The sequence below is a fragment of the Triturus cristatus genome, chromosome 3_1 (genome assembly GCF_964204655.1).
Source record: "Triturus cristatus chromosome 3_1, aTriCri1.1, whole genome shotgun sequence".
Classification (NCBI taxonomy): Eukaryota; Metazoa; Chordata; class Amphibia; order Caudata; family Salamandridae; genus Triturus; species Triturus cristatus.
In genome coordinates, this window is record NC_140583.1 from 503,102,984 (window position 1) to 503,123,006 (window position 20,023).

At 41.3% G+C, this 20,023-nt stretch overlaps 1 protein-coding gene across 5 annotated transcripts in view; it reads left to right on the top strand.

Annotated features, from left to right (window-relative positions):
• The window catches only part of RCCD1 (RCC1 domain containing 1), a 198,195-nt gene that overhangs the window by 45,266 nt on the left and 132,906 nt on the right, over positions 1-20,023 (top strand). For 4 of the 5 annotated variants that reach the window (XM_085644384.1, XM_085644380.1, XM_085644382.1 and 1 more), the window contains exons 2-5: positions 8,313-8,531; positions 9,206-9,359; positions 10,327-10,448; positions 14,434-14,616. In XM_085644384.1, the coding sequence (XP_085500510.1) occupies positions 8,313-8,531; positions 9,206-9,359; positions 10,327-10,448; positions 14,434-14,616 (678 nt within the window). The remainder of the gene's footprint in view (positions 1-8,312; positions 8,532-9,205; positions 9,360-10,326; positions 10,449-14,433; positions 14,617-20,023) is intronic. The other variant, XM_085644385.1, reaches the window with a different exon arrangement.

Below are 20,023 nucleotides of genomic sequence, written 5' to 3' on the forward strand. Positions count from 1 at the left end.
ATATACATATTTAGAAATTCACTGGATTTCTGTGATACGAAATCTGTCCGCCTTTGATGTGGTTAGCTGTGTCATGGTTAAGATAAATCTGAAAAGTGCTCTACGACAAAATGAAAATTTAGGTTTATCATCTGACAGTGTAAAAATAATTACTACAAATAAGTTGCACATGGCTCACACATTGTATCTCAGAGTACACCCACAACACTAACATCATGGAAAATGGGTAGAGTCCAGCAGAGCTATCGTACGATAACTACACTACAAGCCTCCTCTCCTCGCTGAATTTACCATTCTGACACATATTACATTAACTCCAAGTCATCCTCAGTCAAACTGATCATGTTAGCATGAGGAAGCAACCCATTTGACCCAATAAAGATGGCTCATCATGTACCACCACACATGTTCCTCAATGAAATCTGTTGTATTTCAGTAAAAAAACATGGAGTCTATGTAAAATGAATTTAACCACTATCCCTTTCTGTATTGTACCCATGTACATAACATGTGCACATGCATTTCATTAAAATATTAGACATCCTACATGTATAATGATATACCTATTAAATGTCCATTAATATAACAGACTGCACATTCTGTTTCACTCACACACGATAAAGTAATGCAACATACTTGGATAGTAGATGATCTGATATAGAATCCACATCAAATAGGTGGATAGTACATCATATCATTCTTAACGTTCTTGTTGCAGTTGTTCTGCCATTACAGGCAAATCCTCGCCATGTCAATTATGTTGAACAATCTAGAGGACATTAAGATGTCAAAATGTACATGTAAATAAAAAATGAAAACATATCCAAACATGTAGGGCCCTAACAGAAATCCTATACAGATAGCAAGATGGAGACACTAAACAAACACTGGGCTAATGTACATGCCAGCCACTGACTCCCCCTCAGAGTGCCAACAATGCAATGATGATCAGTTCAGCATGTAAATTGGAGAGATTGCACCATGACATTTACAGTTGGCAACAAAGATTATACTATATCTGAAGCCTACGTATAAAGTCTTTAACCCCTTCGCCGCGGCGGGAATTCCGCCGCGGCGCTGGGGGGTGCGGGGGGGCAGCGCGGCGGCGCTGTGCTCATGACGGAGCCGCTCCGTCATGAGCCACGGTTGAGCTGTGCTCATGACGGAACGGTTCCGTCATGACTCCGCTCAGTTGCGTTGTCCCCCCGCACAGGCGGGGAAACAGCGCCGCGTGGGCGGAGCGGCCGCCAACGGTCGTGGCATGACGGAACCGTTCCGTCATGAGCACACGGCAACCATGGCTCATGACGGAGCGGTTCCGTCATGAGCGGGGAAGGGGTTAAGAAGAGTATGGAGACCCTCCATAAGGCTGTCAGCAGAGTGCAGAGATGCTCCTCAACAAGTTTGTCCAAGACGTATCTATGGATCCATTGTGGTCAACCTGGAGGTTCTTACCACGGGTGAGCAAGGCATAACGACTCTCACTGGAATGGCTAATACCCATAAAGAGATAAAGGAGTCCATAGAGTCCTTCAAAAAGAGCCATGAAAAGAAGATTATGTCGTCGGTGGATGCAGTTAAATGGCTCTGTAACAATGGAAGGCAAGTCATCTTGTCTCAGCAATCCCTTGCCAGAGACCTTGCTGCAGTATTTAGTTGCTTTGCAGATGTATTGGAGGGCACACATTACACAGTCTCAAATCTTAGGTCTGTCTGTCATCTGTGCCTACCATTACCAACATTATGAAGGAGCAGTTGTGGGATCTGAGGACTAGATCATCAACAGAAATCCACTAGAAAGCTTAAACTGATATCCTTCCAGATGTAGTAGTATTCCTTAAGGGAAAACATTTACTTTTCCTAAAATAACCTTCACCCACCAAAAGGTCACTTGGTGGCATGTTTCATCATCGGGTTCTTCCCGCTGCGGGGCGGGGCGTGCTGCCACCGACGGAGACATGGGAGCACTTTCTGGAAGGTGTGGGCAATCACTTGGTGGCATGTTTCATCATCGGGTTCTTCCCGCTGCGGGGCGGGGCGTGCTGCAACCGACGGAGACATGGGAGCACTTTCTGGAAGGTGTGGGCAATATTACTAAAAAAAATAGGAGTGGAAGGGTCAGTGAGAGAGTGAACAAAAATTCTAAAAAATACCTGGCCACTAGAGACCTAAACTTTATTGAGTCATGTGGCTGGTATTGTTAAAAATGGGGGTGTTGGAGGTGCACAATATAATGTATGTGTTACTCCTGGTCTACATGTTTCAAGCCTTCCTCTTCGGCTTTTCTTCAGGACGGTTTTGCTCACACACCACTCCTTATTCCCCACTGCTAGCCAGCGGTTGTTGTTCCACCAACCCTCCATGTCCTTTTTCTTTTCCATAACATTTCTTGTAACTTTTCAGGATGTCCCAATTGTTGCAATTTGCTATCAGATTATCCCTGCCCCTAAATGCACTTTGGCCACTTTTTTTGTTTTAAATCTACTTCTCTGAGGTAGGTGGCTGCTATCTTGGAATTCTAAATAACAGAAAATGACCTCTGCATCCTGAGGTATGCGATTGCATAGGTCACCGTATTGGTGCCAATGCCAGAGAAAGTGCAACGCCCTGATGTATGCGAACACATTATGATGCATTACTGCACGAATATGTAATTGTTGTGGGGATTATTTTTTTCAATGCTGAACAACATCCGCAACAAGCAAGGGAAAAGTAAAGAGACATGACCTATTGCCTTTGCCAAAACTTCTTTAAAATTGAAGTTTATTTAATTAGGAATGTTTGAATAAGAGGCCAGGTTTACACCAGTTGGTACGGTAAAGATATAAGAATTAATTAAACAAGATAATTCTAAAAAAGACTTGGTAAGGTAGTGATTGGGGTTGGCAAATAGTGGTGTTACAAAAGGTAAAGGCAAAGAGTGATGAGGTAGCGATTTGTGTTGATTGAGACATTGGTAGAGGTAGGTATACAGCCTAAGTGCAAGGTGCAAGACTTAATTGGACAGGATCACAAACTTCAGTTGTGTCCGTGCTTCAGCCCCCAGCACATCTCATGTGAGGCATCCACCACCTCAGGATGGTCGTAAGACATAATATTGAGAACAACATTGTGGCACCAAAATATTATGTCGAAAATAGTGTCTACAAAAATATCGAGTTTACATACAATGTATGTAAACTAACAAAATATTGAGTCCACAATATTGTAGAACAGAATATTAACAAAATTAGGGTAAGTATATCAAAATATTGATGCATATATAATATATATAAATATCATTATTTATGATTTATTTAAATGTTAACAATGCTAAATAATTAACAGTGAATAGGTTATTTAATAATGTAAATAAAACATGAATAAATATATATGAATATCTGTTCTCTAAAAGCTATAAAAACAATACATATTTTTAAAAAAAATTACATTAAAATTAACAATAACTCAAAGGTAAAAATGAATATAAAACTATAAATAATAAAAATATGAAACTTCATTTAGAAGTTAATATAAAAATAGTTTTAAAGTATGAGAGCAGCTAAATATATAAATAAAATATGTATAATTTAAACATATGAAACCATATTTATATAATTTAAAAAGTACCATATTCACAATACCTTAAAAAGTCAAATTAGCAAACCCATATTATTAAGAACATATCCAACATATTAAAAAATACAATTAAAACAAAATTACAATTTCAATAAAAGTACAATTCTTGTATCTAAATATTATAAACAAAAAAACCCAATAATTGTAAATACCACTAGCAAAAGTGTCGAACTTCAAAGAAGTCTGATTTACTATTCTAATTCTGACTCCTCTATCTCCAATTTAAGCAACAGCATGGAGAGTGTTGGACTTTGGAGCAGTTAAGTTTACTATTCCTAGTCCAAAGTAAGAAAAATTGCGGACAGTGTTAGAGAGGTAAGATTTACTATTCCGGCTCGAATCTAAGCAACAGTAGGAAAAGTATTGGATTTTAGTGGGGTTATATTTAGTAATCCCATTCTCACGTAAGCAAAAGCAGGAAATGTGTAGGACTTTGAAAGGCTTAGATATATAATTTCAATACCTAATCATTTGTATTAATATCTAACAACATAAACACATTAAAACATATTTAAGATAATAATTCTAAGCAATAAAAATAAATAAAATTTAATGTAAGGGAAAAAATAAAATAGGAAAATAATTTCACAAATATAAAATAAATGAAAAATCAATACACGTCCTTCCCCACTGTGATCATAGTTTCAACAGACCAATATTCCTAAAACATTTAAACGGTTGTGATGCAATCCTACAGCAGTGATTAAGTCCATAGCTCTATGAATGTAGATGACAGTAGCCCTTTTAAATTAACAACAGTGTTTCTAAATATGTAATCAGCAGGGACATTTCATGTGTATTTTGTTCAGCTCCTTGGAGCATGATCACAGAATGTGTATGTAGGTTGTGAGCCATGTCTTGACACAACATTGTTAATCAATCGGCATTTGTATAGCGCGGTTACTCATCCGTGAGGGTCTCAAGGCACTGGGGAGGGGGGCTGCTGATCCATCTGGGCATGGAGGTTCAGTCGAAGAGCCAGGTCTTGAGATCCTTCCTGAATTGGGTTAGCAACGTGAATTCCCTGAGGTGGAGGGGCAGGGTGTTGCAGGTCTTGGCGGCGAGGTAAAAGAAGGATCTTCCTCCAGTTCTGGTCTTGTGAATCCGTGAGAGAGTGGCCAGGGCAAGTTGGGCAGAGTAAAGTTGTCTGGCCCGTACGTGGAATGAGAGGCGGTGGTAAAGATATGCTGGTCCTGCGTCATGGAGAGTTTTGTAGGCGTGTGTGAGAAGCTTGAAGGCGATTCTCTTGTTGACTGGGATCAAGTGGAGTTGTCGAATGTGTTGTGTTATGTGGCTGCGGCGGGGGATGTTGAGAGCATTTTGAACGTTCTGTAGTCTCCTGGCTGTTTCTGGGTGACCCTTGCATAGAGTGTGTTGCCGTAGTCGAGTCTGCTGGTGTTGTGTGCGTGGGTGGCTATGTTTCTGGATTCTGTGGGGATCCATCTGAATGTCTTTCAAAGCAGGCCGAGTGTGTGGAAACAGAATGAGGATATCGAGTTGATCTGGCGTTTAATTATAAACGTAGAGTCCAGTATGATGCTGAGGTTACATGCGTGGTCCATGGGGGTGGGAGAAGTTCCCAGTGCAACAGGCCACCAGGAGATGACATGTCTGTCTTTGATATGTGACATCAATGTGGACCACATGTTTTACTGTCATAGTTATGCAAGCTCAGATTTTATACGTTACATGTGACATTGACAGAGCCTCCTTAAATCATGTAAATGTTCTTTATAATTGTACTCTTGATGTGTAAAATACCAAAATACCTAGTTGGAAATGTAGACAACCTTTGTAGAAGTGACATCAGAGATACATACACACACACACTCCAAAATGTACAACTTTGCATTCTTTCAGCAGGTGCTTAAAGAGATCAGCCTAGATTACTGACAAGTTTGCAACCCAACATCTTCTCAACCCTCCATCCTTTCCCATTTTTGAGATCCACATGGGTGGCGTGGACATCATGTGTCATACCTAGAGTCCCACATATCTATGTGAAGGCATATATATAGGTGAATAGATTTGAGATGGACGTTGCCTCCTTGGACATGTTTGCGTCCACTAAAGCTGTTACATTGTATATGCTTTCAATGTTGTCTATTTGTGTTGATACCCAATTTCTCCTGCATAGTGTGTGTTAGCACCAACATAATGGCGAGTTTAAAAACAGATTTCAAAATCCTGAGCCACATTCACAGAAAGAACGTAATCAGTCCAAGTAGTAGTGTTCTTAATCCATTTTCATGATGGTTTATTCCGTTTTAATGTATACCCAAATACAATGTGCTTCACTCCTTCAATATAACAAGTCGCCACAAGTTGAGCCAACACGTATTTCATCTAGGCACATAACCTCAGACTTCATCAGGGCTACAACAGACAAATGCACAAATTACTAATGGATACAAGTACCACAAACAAAAACCATCACCAATTGATTGCGTGAAAAAAGGAATACACTGTGTGGAAAAACTATTATAGACACCATTGTAGTGAAAGCCAAACAGGTTAAACCTTAACCAAAGTAATGGTGAGAAGATTGATAGGACCTCAACAACGTTAAACACCGCAAAGTGTAATGCAATCGCAAAGAGATATATGTAAAGACCAAGGAAAAAGGGAATAAAATAAACAAGAAAAGGAATAATTTTCAATTGGTGATGTCTTTTGTTTGTGGTATCCATTAGTAATTTGTGCATTGGTCTGCTGTGCTATACAATAATTTTGTAAAAACCCCTTGATTTTTGGAGTGATGCAGATATATTGTTTTTAAAATCTCTTTAGCTTTCCTTGATGCTACTAGGGATACTGCAGGACTATTTACTGATTCTGCTACTTATTTAGGACTTGGAACATTTTCTGATTTTACATTCTCTATATAACTCTGCTTCCTGACACTTACCCTGTATTGCTAATTTTTGAATTTTTTAAATAAAATCATTTATCTTTTCTTTGATCTAGAACTCAATTTTTGACTAGTTCCTTTATTTTTACAATTGTTTCTCCCTGCTAATTTGATGTTCAGGAGGTGTCTTATTGTGCACACTAATCTCTGGGAGAACCGTATGAGGTCAGCTTTGGGGTGTCTACAGTTTTAGGCATGGTTTTGCTCTCACAAAAAGCACACTCAAACCTTAACACATTTTAATCAGGCTAAAAGCATTTACATCTTCTTAGCTCGTGCATGCTTGCAACGGTCAACATGTTACTTTGTGGTGTAAAGTATGGATTGGCCAATTCAGACTTTAATACTTCTGAGTTGACTGTGAGTACTAGTGAAATATGTCTAAAACATACCACTTGGTAATTCATTTTGTTATTGTTAACTATGTTTGTAGATGTGGGCATTTACCATAGTGATGATTTTAACTTGCCGTAGCAAAATTGGCTGGATTAAGAGGAAAATACACTATTATTTATTTAATTTAGTGGTTTTATCCTACACGCTGTACAATAATAACTAATGCCTGTGCTGTCATAAAGGCTCTGGCTGGCAGATTGCTTAAGTACTGTTTGTTGCCATGCTGCCATAATTAATTGGCTTAAGCTAGTCAAGAAATAAAATATTCCAACTGTCATGAAAACGAAACTAAAATTACTACAATCTGATTACAGATTTGATCTTTTCACGTTAATTGACCCTGGACATTTTACTAATGTTTTTTTTTTTTGGGAGGGGGGCGTTATAGCTCTGAACTACACATTTAACATACATGTTGTCTATTTCTCTGAATCAAAACTTTCTTGTTATCCAACATGTCGGTCAGACTAGGTTGCCATACTGTCTTTTATCCCAGTTTAGCATTTTGACGTACAGGGTTCTCTTCCCTAAATGTTAATTGTAGTAGGCAGATACTCTGACGGCATGTTGTAATGATCAGTGCAATGTGTTGTCCCTTCTCAACTGAAAATGTTATTCAGTGTTTTTATCTTCGGGGGCTTTGTTAAGGGCATTTAAATGCAACCAGAACTTGTTAATCCATGTTTGTGTAGTTTATTAATTTTGTTTGGATCACTTTGTGCCAACTGTGAATATATGGAAAGACACAGAAAGGCGCTGTAGGGAAAGACAGGTGGCCCCAGGTTGAAGCAGCTGAAGTGGAACAGAAGTGAATGTGTGAGGAGGGTGGCGGGAAAGAAGGAATGGGCAGCAGGGAACCGGCAATGGGGATGGAGGAAAGAACTGAGTAGAGAATTGTGACAAATTACTAAAGAGGGAAGTTGGAGATGAGAGCTACCAGGGACGGGATACAATCTGAAGACTGGGATGGAGAGGAACATTGAGAAGGGAGCTAGAGACCGAGAGCACTGGACAGAAAAATTGAGGGGGAAGAAACTGAAAAGCTGGGACAGAAATGCTGGGACGAAAACAGGGGAGGGGTTAGGGCTAAAGACGGAGGGTGTGGTTGGCGAAACGAACGAGAGTTAGTGAGCTGGAGAGTAATAATATAATGGGCTACAGAGAGACTGAGACGTGGACTGGTCAGTTAGACTGAGTGTGGTATTTGTAGAGCAACTTAAGAATGGGGCGGCATAGAAAGGTTGACGGTCGAATGGAGACACATACGCAAAGCACACAGATGGAGTGGACATTAGTAGTTATATTACACATTATTTGTTCCTTTATTGATACTATAAGAACGGAGTATTGTGATTTGTGACACATGTTTAATTTCCCTTCTCCTTAGTCGATGGGCACCTTTTGCTGGCTGGTTTCTTTGGAGGTTGCCCTCAGCAGTGTACACAGTTCCCTTCTAATGGCTGTCAAGATCTCCTTGCAGCAGAGAAGTACATGCTGCTGAAGTTCAAGGACTGTGTAGGGTGCTGGAATACAGATTCACTGCACTCTGGAAGTCTGCATGGAAATCCTGTCTGGAAAATAGACCTTCCAGTTTACACAGAAAAAGGTATACTCAGTGAAAGACAATGGAAACAAAGATGGCTGTCTATAGTTTACCGAATGATAGCTAACTGCATAAAAACCAACCCCTATTTTCTCTTGCTGCATTTGGAACTAAAGCATACCAGAGTGGATGGAACTTGCAAAATACAGTAGTAACGTCAAAGTGTCAACTATTTATGACAGCTGAAAGACTCAGTAGCACTCTCCTCACCTTGGTTGGTTAAAAGGGTTCCTGTTGTATTTTTGACGTCTCCACCATCAACACCCTTCATGGAGCTTACTTTTGTGATGGGAAATATGGCCAGTTAGGCATAATGGAATAACTAAATATAATTTTGCAACTCGTTACGATGGGTTTACAAACAACCACACACCGTAATATTATCCACATATTATAAACATAAAACTTCCATTATTCGTCATTTTTCACCTGTTAATTTGAGTTGGTATATATATTTTTGTCTGGCTAGAGACCTCAACGATTAGGCTGCTACTGCTTAATCTGTGTTGTCATTTCTTGTTGTGGATGGTTTCTTTCATCCCGTCTATAGCCTGTTCTTTAACTTCAATATGCTTTTGTAGTTTAGGTATTTGTTAGGTTTATGATTTAAGAAGGCATCAACTTTAATTTAGACTGAGATCAATGCGTTCATTAAGCCTCACGTTGATTATTCACAGCACTTCCACTGGCTGCAGATGGCTATGTGATGCCAAAACCACCCTTCTTCAAGCAACTTCCTTGCGAGATCCGGGTGCAAAAGCTGGTGCTGGGACTGGAACATGCTCTGTTGGTGAGCGTTGACTGGGAAGTCTTCACGTGGGGTTCTGGCAGGTAGGTGTGCCTGCATGTCATTGGTGTCATTCCAATAGGGCAAGACAACTGCTACATTGGATTCAAAATTGATCTTGCACTCTAACATACACAATACCACATACTGATGCAAAGTTGAGACCTGTCAATTAGCCATGCTTATCTGTGACCCTCTTCCATCTGCTGCTCTAGAAGGTTAGCCTCAACATACCGCCTTCCTTTCTTTGCTTCATTCGTGTGCATTTGTGATCCAGTGTCTCAGTTAAAACTACACCCTCCAACCTTTGTCAAAATATGTTTCGATTACACCTCACTGGTTCTGCAGACACCTTCAACATATTTGCCCTCTCATTTGATGGGAAGCATAATGAGAAACCATTACTATCTTTTCCTGGTGCACAAGAGAATGGCTTGATGTACTGTCGATTGCATGGTTAATGATCCACCGCTAGGCCACACAACCCAGGAGCTTGATTTAGAAAGGAGAAAACCCACCTTACGCACTAAAGAAGACTCTTAAAAACCCTGGTAAGTGTTCTATACAATGAGCCAAGTATGGGGCTAGGCCATACTTTCAAGATGATCTCTAAAATTGAAGACCGGCAGTTCTTAACATTTTGATTGCTTGAATTCACGGACCACCAACCTAAACAATGTCTATGATTTGCATCTTGATAAAAAGACACAAAATACAAAAAACAAGTACACACCAAACAAATGCTCAAATATTTTGTTTAATTCACAATCCAATATCGAAAAAGTTTTCACATTTTCAGTTTTGGTTATTTATTTGTAAATACTTTCTTTGTTTTAATGTATTCCTTTTAATATTATTTAATTGTGGAAAAGAGTCGCAGACCCCCTGAGTAGGCCTTAAGGATCCCCAGCGTTCCTCGGACCTCAGATTATGAACCACTGTTATAAACATTGCCAAACCTTCGCAATCTAGCCTCACTTAGATAAATAATTGCTGTTTTTATCTCCTCAGACATGGGCAGCTTGGCCATGGAGGGCTGGAGAATGTGTTGGAGCCACTAGTTGTGGAGGCACTGAGGGGAATATCGATGGGTGATGTGGCAGCGGGAAGTTGGCATTCGGTCAGCATCAGTGGTAAATTTCTAAATTTCTCTGTCACTTTGTCCGAGAATGACACAAACTGTGTATTGCCTTTCAATTTCAAACAAATCTGTTTCTGTATGAACGGCCAAAGGAAGGGTATATCACGGGCACACCCAAAAATATGCAATATGCCTTGAAGAGATAGAGCGACATAAATTTAGTGATAACCCTTAACCTTTAACAATTCCTTTCTCCTCTAAGCTACAGTTACAGTCCAGGCCATGGCATTATAAAAACTTAACTGGGTCAAGGCATTGAAAATGATGGACAATAGGTTGAGGTTCATGTTGTCATACTTAATCACTCAGCTGTCTTTCACACCATTGTACCAGAACAGGCTACAGTATGTTTCATAGTAACCTTCAATTACATCTTCTAACTGTAACGTTGTAACAATACAACATGTATGGGAGCAGTAATACATGTAGTGGTGTCATTTTTGAGGTACGCAAATGCATTACATGGCACAAACCATGATTACATTTATTTCCACTTATACGAAACATGAATCAGCGGCATCTGAAAAACACACAATCCACAAAAATTTGGTTTTCCAATATTCTACAGTGCTCAAGACCTGCACTTTTCTTTGCAATACTTGATGCACAGGAGGCTCTCTATGTTTGGGCCTTGTTCCTCTTTGCAGTGACCAATCTGAGCCTGATGAAGGGTTTAGTCTATCAATCTGTCTGTAATTCATCTGCAGTATACACAAGGGTGCAACATGCAGAGAGAACAATTATGCACTCAAGCGATATCATTTAGGGCATTTGCCATCTCATTCCAGAATCTTTCCAATATTTCATATCCCCTCATCTGTCCACATCACACTGCAGACATATTAGGCAGACAGTAGCCCCATTTTATGTAGACAGTAGCCTACGCTATAATAAACATGGTGCAAAAAACTGAATTGTATGAGTCTAAACCTAGCTGCAATGGCAGTCTCCCTCTGGGCCATGAGGACGTCCTGCCATTTGCTGCCTTCGATCTCTCCCAGGTCATCCTCCAGCAGAATTGCGTCAGATGCCTGCAAATCTGAGAGATCTTTGTTGGCGAGTGGGGGCCGTGGCGATTTTGGCTTCCAATTGGCTAACTTCGGGGAGATAATAGCATTTACATAAGGTTTGACTGCATGTTAAGTTGTAAATGGCTTAAGAACTGTGTTTTAAGTAATCCAACATTTTCCTGCAGTTTGGCAAAGGCTTTCATGATCGTAATGGTAATTATATCACCTGATGTAGAAATTCCCAACGCACTCCATCCTCCAAAACCTTGAACAATATTCAGGCTATATATCCGCCATCTCTTAGAGAGGTTCCTTCTTTATCTTTTTCTCTTAACAGATTGGTCTGAGCTACTACTTTTCATCTGTATTTACCATTGAATATAGGGTCCCTCAGTATTCAAATGCTGTCTGAAGCCCTTCGCAATATTTAAGTTTGATCTCCGGGCTACACTTCCCATTTTGTGTCAGTTCGAAGCTGGAGTCCAGGTAATTCACATATTTACTGCTCTAAACTGCATCAAAGCCTTTCTCTCATATGTAGGGAACTTGTAATGTGTCACCTAGTGTTTAGTTTGTAATAGAATATGTACCTGGCCCAAAGTCTGCAGCTGGCGCAACTGAATGCTGCTGCGCCACATACCAAGGTTGTGTGGTCTTGATTCCACGTCATGCCCCTTTCATTCACCACAAAGGACCTGCTATGGCAGTTCGGGCTGGACTGTTCCCATGAGAAGCAGGGTCAAGACTGATTTGCATATGGCTGGGTCCAAACTGGGATGGCATAGTGAGGTAAAGAACGATGATGGATATACCCAGATCTCTTGAATGGGGGAGAGTGCTTGAAATGCTTCAGCACTCCGTCCATCATCTTGTTGAGTTTGCTGTTGTCACCCTAAGTGGCCAAGGGTATGCCCATTCGTGGGTTCCTTGCTCACTGGGTCACTGGATTCAAGCTAGCCTGGCTGATGAAGGGTGTTACCCTGAAAGCGGTCCAAGTATGCTTGTTTCAGGTCCAGGGAGTACCTGGCCTGGCATTTTGGGCTGGAGGAGCAGGGTCATGACTGATTTGCATATGTCTGGGTCCAAACTTAGGTGGCGTAGTGAGCAAAAAAACAATGGCTTAAACCAAGATCTCTTGAGGGGGGGGGTGAGTTGCTGAAACGTTTCAGTTCTCTAGCCATCATCTTGTTTTGTTTGCTATGGTCTTGATTCCGCTTCATGTCCCTTTCATGCACCAGACAGCATTTCTTGCCTCTTTATCACAGTCTTGCAGATTCCTTTTCATCCCTATTTCCTCCCTTTGTCACTGTTTTTCCATTTTTCTCTTCCTGCTTTCCCCTTTCTGTGTTTTTCTCACTCTTGCTCTAGGTCAAAGTGCCGATCCCCAGAAATGGGTGCTGATGGGCCCTACCCACAACCCCTGACTCAAATTAAGCACTGCTGCCAACCACTGCCCACCCACCATGCTGAACCTTCTCTTGTTTTATGTTAAGTTCCAGCACTTGAGCTCCTGGAAACCCTCCACTACAGCTCACTCCCTGACAACCAGAAAGCAGTCACATACCTCCCATTGTTTAGTACTGCCCTAAAATCCTCACCGCATCTGATCAAGTACCAAAGTAACATATGACCCTGTCTCTTCTACTCCACACTCACCTGTGTTCAACGCCTACTCTAAGAGATCCAAGAAAATAATGTGCAGGAAACAAAATGCATGGTAAATATTTATTCTTTATTTGTAATGTTGCTGTGCCTGTCTGCTCATCACTTAGAGATTACCTTTAGCAGTCTCTAAATGTACTTCTCAATCTGATGGTATTCTGTTGTACTACGTGTTAGCATCTAAAGGGTTTTTGATGAAAATTCTGTTAGTTCAATAAATACTTATTCAGATTTACTTTCAATCCAGAGGATTTTACAAACAAAAAGACGAAATATAGTAGAAGGGAGTGACTACGCCTTTGTGGAAAATCACTTGGCCAAATTTGTCTTCCCTGCTATAAAGAGGAAGGTGTTGAAAAAATGAACCAGCTGCAGTTTCCTGTGATAGAAGAGGGTCTTAACCAGGATACAATTATGCCTTCGAATAAAACGAAGATTTCCACACAATCTGTATAAGCTACACCATTTTAAGACACACTTTGACCTATATTCTATGTATAAAAACTATGTTAATGGGGAAAACGACCCACACTTTCCAAGTTTTGAAGCTGCATTAGTTCACGTCATATCTAAATGTGGTGGTCATAAAGTTTATTCTTCCAGTTTCAGCAGCTAAATATATATTCTAACTGCAAATACCATTATTTTAGGGTTTCCACTGAAAATGTAAACTCTGATATATAGAACTGATTAATGCTTCTTTGGCTTAGTCAAACTGGCCAGATATTGGCTCGTTCCCGTTCTAAGAGATAGGGTGCTGTGGAAACTAAACTCACATCCCATCTGTTCTTTGAAGAGCATCTAAAGTGTCAAGCCATAAAGCAGTACCTAAAAGTCTCTAGTGTTCATTAGCTGCATAGTTGGACAACTTGTAAATAGCAGGTCAATGATGACTGATACACAGAATCAAGCAAATGTTCTACTTCCATTGAGAAGCTGTCAGTCATTTAAATACGCTGCTGTCTTATGCCTCTGCCAGTAAACAAACATGCTTTGTGCAGCAATAAAAAGAGAATTGCGAATATGAACTCATGTTGTATTTCTTCTAGTGCTTTCAATAAAAGGTTTAGCCAACAGTCATCACTTAGTCAGAGTTGTCAATGTTATTTTTATGATAACACAAAGATGAGCTGATATTTTGTAGCCAAATCATACTACAGCTTAAGACTGCTTGAAATTTGCTACAGGTTTCTAAATGTTGTTTATTATGATTTCAAAGAATGTTTTGCTATTGTCCGTAATGCAGTGTGAACAGATCCCATTGTGGCTATAACAATCAATTAGATCTATTTTTATTTCTTTAAGTGGCTGGAGACCTATATATATGGGGATGGAATGAATCGGGCCAGCTAGGCCTTCCCTCGAAGAAACTGGTAGAAGACAGCCTACATGTACCTCGCATTACACAAAAAGAGCTTCTCCAAGTGCCACCGGGCTCACCCTCCAAAATAGCAGAAAAGACAACTGCTACTGAAGATGGAAATGCTGGTGAGAATGGTTTAATATAGTTGAAGTTGTTTGAATTCTAATGTAATCTTTTGCATAGTCTGTGCAAGTAGACTTGCATATATGGGTAAATAAAAAGAGTAAAGCGAAGCTGAGATATTTAATGAAGAATCTAATCACAAGTCCTCCCTCTACCAATTGCGCTCATATTTTGAAGATCAAGACATTGACATGATGATATAATCCTAGAACAAAATAAAAATTAATGCAGAGAGTGGCAGCTTAAATTAATTCCTCCACAGGAAAGAGCAAAAATAGATTTACAAATTAGACACAGTGAATAGAAGTTTACATGTTATATGTTCTTTTAAAGCACACTATCAACCTCACAGAGGTGTCCTGGTGCTGAGTAGGTGTGTTACCTAGCACTGCCTAGGATAGGTTGAAGAATTCAAAAGCTAGGTCATTGGCTTCTTGTGGAATTCAAGAAGCCAGGAGGAGGCTCTGGTGTGGAGTGCTTTAGAACACTCATCCTCATAATCTGGTTCTGTGTATACATGGAATGTGTGCCAGTAGGAGTCTTGCAGAGTGAAGCTGCCTGGGTGATTGGTGGAAGGAGATTGGACTGTTCAAGTAGGTGGGGCCTAAGCTGTGTAGTGCCTTGAATGTGTGTGGGAGGAGTTTGAAATTAGCTTATTTGTCTATGAGGAGCCAGTGGAGATCCCTGAGATGTGGTGTGATGTGAGTTCTGTGAGGGAGGTTGAAAATGAGTCTGGCTGCAGAGGTTTGGATGGTTTGTAGTCCTTTGGTGAGTTGCTTGGTGATCTTGGCTTAGAGGGTTTTCCAATAGTCAAATCTGCTGGAGACTAGGTTGTAGTGTCAGTTGTTTTTGGTGTTGCTTGGAAGTCATTTGAAGATCTTTCCTCAGCATCTTCAGGATGTGGAAGCAGGATGAAGTGACGGCGTTGACTTGTTCAGTTTTGCTGTTGATGATGATTCAGAGGGTCTTGGTCAGGATGTTGGGTTCAGGTTCAACCAGCCACCACTAGGTGTCCCATGTTGAGCTGTTCTCGCTGAAGATCACTACTTCTGTCTTGTCAGTGTTCAACTTGAGACAGTTGGCTTTGATCGATTAGCGACTTTGGTCATGCAGGTGGTGAACTTGTTTCTTGTGTGTAGGATCTTGTCTGAGAGGGAGAGTGTGAGTTGAGTATCATTGGCGTAGGTAAGGATGTTGATGTTGTGTACATGGAAAACGTTGGCAGAGAGATCATGTACGTCTTGACGAGAGAGTTGAGCTGAGCGATGAATCATGAGGTATTCTGCAGATGAGTTTGCAGGCTTACGTTCAGTAAGGTGCCAGGCTGACAGCTTGTGTTCTGTCCGTTAAGAAGGAGCAGATCCAGCGGGGAGCCGGTACATGAATGCCCATCTCGTGCAGGCGTCTGATGAATATAGAGTGTGAGACCCAGTCAAATGCTGCTGAGACGTCAAGGAAAATGAGGGCTGCTGTGTCTCCTCAAGGATCATGCATATGTTGTCTGTGGCAGTACTTTTGCTGTCTCTATACTGTGATTTTACCTGAATCCAGACTGTATGGCATTGAGGAGCTGGTGGTTGCTGAGTTTGTGGTGAGGGATTGGTAGATTGGTTTCTCTATGACCTTGGCCAGGAATGCTAGAAGGGAGATAGATCTTCATTTGGAGAGTGTGGCTAGGTCAGTGGATGGTTTCTTGAACAGGGGAAGGATAATGGTGTGTTTCCAGGTGATGGGAATGTCGATAGAGGCATTGGTTGTCTGTTGTTCAGTGTGTGCTGATCGGTAAGAGTACTTTGGTAAAGGTGTAGTGGGGACATCTGTCAGATAGGGCAGTGGTTGGTCTTCATAATAACAGCGGTTTTGATGATGGTGATGGCAGGCCATGAGGTGAGGGTTAATTTTTCAGCCCAGTTGGGTTGCCACAGTGACTGGGTTTGGTTGAGGATCGAAGTTGTAAAATGAAGAAGAAATTTTGTTACAGAAGAATTTCAAGAGCTTGTTGCATAGCTCTTGTAGGTGGGGATGTTGCTAGTGTCGGTAGGAGGCGTGGCAATATCTTTGATGGTGCAGGTTTCCTTGCTGCTGTTTGTGCCGGATCCAATGCGGTCTGCACGAGCTGTGTGCTTGGTGTTCCGGATCTGCTTGTGGTATCTTAGGGTGGATTCGAAAATATCTTTATCTGTGGTTGTACGACTTGCACTCTATTTGTGCTTCAGTTGCATATAATGGCGTTTCGTCCACCATAGTTCCTCTGTGTACCAGCTGGCATGTGGTCGAGTCATGCAGTTGGGTGGTACTTGAGGGGGGCCAGATTGTCAGCACATTCAGTTATATAGCTGTTGATGTTCTTGATGGCTTTCTGCAAGTTGCTTGTGTATTCAGGCTAGTAGGGTGAAAGCCCACTCCTCTTCTGTGATGCTTTTCCGACTGTGGCAGGCGGGTCCGATGGTGGTGGTGGTAGGTTTGTGGTGGTGCAGGATGGGTATGCAGAAACTGACAATGGCATGGTCTGTCCATGTCATAGTTGCCGGCTTATTGACTGTGATGGTGCTGATTAAGGAGAAATTTAGGTCCAATAGCTATCCAACTATGGGGGTGGGGTCAGTAAAACGTTTTGTGTGGCCGAGGTTTTCTAGCAGTGCTGTACAGTTTGAGATTGTGTGGTCTTCTAAGTGAAAGTTAAGGTCTTCAAGGAGGAGGAAGGTGCTGATGTTGATGAGGAGAGCAAAAAAGTCTATGATGTTGCTGGTGAAATTGGTACAGGGTCCTGGTAGTCTGTCATTATGAGGGCTCTGCCTGGGGAGAAGTTGACTGTGATGCATATGTTGAATGTGAGGAGATCATTGTAGTTGGTGGGGGTGTCTGTGTAGGTCGTGCAGCTAATGCGCATTTGATTATGGTGACGACTCAACCTCCGAGCTTGTGCTGACGGTCTTGCCTGGTGATCTTATAGCCAGTAGGGATGGCTGTAGTGATGTCTGGTGCATGTGAATGCTCCCTCTATGTTGTGTTATGCCGTGTGGTAGCAGGATGGCGAGCGGAGACAGGGGTTGAGAGCACAGAGAAGCACAGCAGGATAGTAGTGGGTAGAGTTAGTGGGAGGACCATTGTCCTGGTGCTGGGCACGGTCTAGTCATGAACAGGTGCAGACCGCTTTGCCTTTGGCACACCTGTTGCATGTGTACGCACTGTGGTCACGTTTAAGTCGGTCCTGGGAGGGGGGCAAGTTCATGATTGATGGGAAATAAAGTCTTATTTTCTACCGCTTTGGCTGCGATCCAGTGATATCACTTACTGGTCAGATAGATGATGGAAAATCATTGGCTAGAATGTGGAATCGATTGGCTAGAACAGAACCAACTGATAAAATTCAGCATATTTCAACATTACAATCAGCATGTAATGTTACACCAAGGTGATGATTCCACAAATATCATTAATACAGGTAAGGAAGGGGCATGTGAGTTGGAGATTATTTCATAGCTGCACTTGAGGTGAACAGGTAGTGAATGTAAGTGAACAAGTTGCTTAAGGGATTAGTGACAACTGTCAGTGCTCTCCCAATAACATTAGAGTTGAAGTATTGGGGTGAAAGACACCAGTAGTACTGCGTAGCGTACATTAAGTGACTAAAGTCTGAATCTAAATCTATGTTCTTGAAAGAGATGACTGCCTGTGTCTTAAAACATATTTACAGTGATTTTACTTTTAAAATAATACCTTTATTCATAGATTTTTATTGAAATGTCTTAAGCAAAGAAGTAGTTATTTCCCTACACAAATTTGAATACCTGTACCTTGCACCTTGTTTCCCAAGCATACCATTCATAATACTATGTGTTATGGTCAACTGAAGCGGTTGGAATGAACTTTTTCTTGATACACCATATTGCATACAAATATTTTCACACTGTACATATAATATGTTGGCTTGTATCAATTTGGAGATCTCAGATCCTCCTTATGCCGAGCAAACCCCAAATTCCTACAAATAGTCATGATCCATTTTGACCTGGCCAGTCTGTACCTTGCGTAAATGAACATAACATGTGCCATGGTTTCAGTCGCCATGCCACAGGTCGGACCTAATCTTCTTCACTGTAAGACGATGCCCATTTATTGCAGTAGGCACGCAGGGAAAGTGACCCATGTCTAAACTGCAGATACAGCTTTCTGGAAAGATTGGGCTCCACCTTATCCATGAACATTTCAGCTTTATATATGGCCTAATGCTGTTGAAACCCATCCGGCAGTGCACCCAGACAAGAACTTGCTGGTAGACTGTCTACTTCTAGCTTTTTGAAACTTTCCTTTTAGGTCTCTTTTTGATTTATGCATGAATGTTTCCTCCATATTATCTCATAACCTACTTTAAATTTCAAGTCTACTATTTTCATAAATAGAACAAAAATGTTTGTGTTTTTTAAACCCAACTACTGGATATGAGGCTGGAGTAGAGGAAAATGGTGGGGTGATGGGTAGGGGGCTGTGGTGTCTTGCGATATCTTAGGACGGAACCCTTTTGGCTACCAGCGGACTCCATAGAGCTGTGACATAGGTCTCAAAGCACAATGCCATGAAAGCTTGTTTAGAATGTTGGGTTCACAGTTACACACTGCAGAATAAAGCTACGTAATACTAAGCTCCATGTGTGGCATGGTTATTGCAAGTACCCAGGCTGGGAAGACGCTACAAATGGCGACGAGTAGGGGATGAGTAACTTGAAGAATGACTGTGCTCTCCCAGAGTCGACACTTCATAAATGTGAAGTCAAAGTGCAACTCCAGCAGCAGTAAAGCACTTAAAGACAAGGGACGCATTGTAAAGAATGTAGACGTTCATGATAGAGAACCTGATTGTCAAGCCATACATAAAGGTACCCGCGCTGCCACGCAAAATAAAGCCATTTCTGAGACGGAGCAATTCTTTTACAAGGTGGTAACAAATTGATACATGCAGAAGTTTGGGCTGGCAGAATAAACAAGAAAGAAGTATATGGTCATTGCACTTACCAAAGCCTTGAAAAGCGAAGCTCTACAACCTCAGTACTGGGCGAGGACACCCAAGAAGAAGCATGTGGGTTGTGCTTACCGAGCTGTACAATTCCTAAAGTGCCCTACCACCAAAGCTGCCTAGTGACGGCTATGAACAACTCCAAAGGACTCCAGCAAGTGAAGGGCTCCAATGGCGACCGGGTAGAAGGTCACAGTTTCCCTTATTGTCCATGACTCACCTGAGGCTGGTCCCCCTCGCAAGACCACAGAAATGGGACGTGTGACGCCGGCTCAGATGAACAGCCAACAGGAGCAGAAAGAGATCCACCTTCAAGGTTAGCCACATCCTTAATTAGTTATCATGCTGCCGCCTTTTTGAAATCACCACCCCCATTCGATACTGCCATATAAGAAA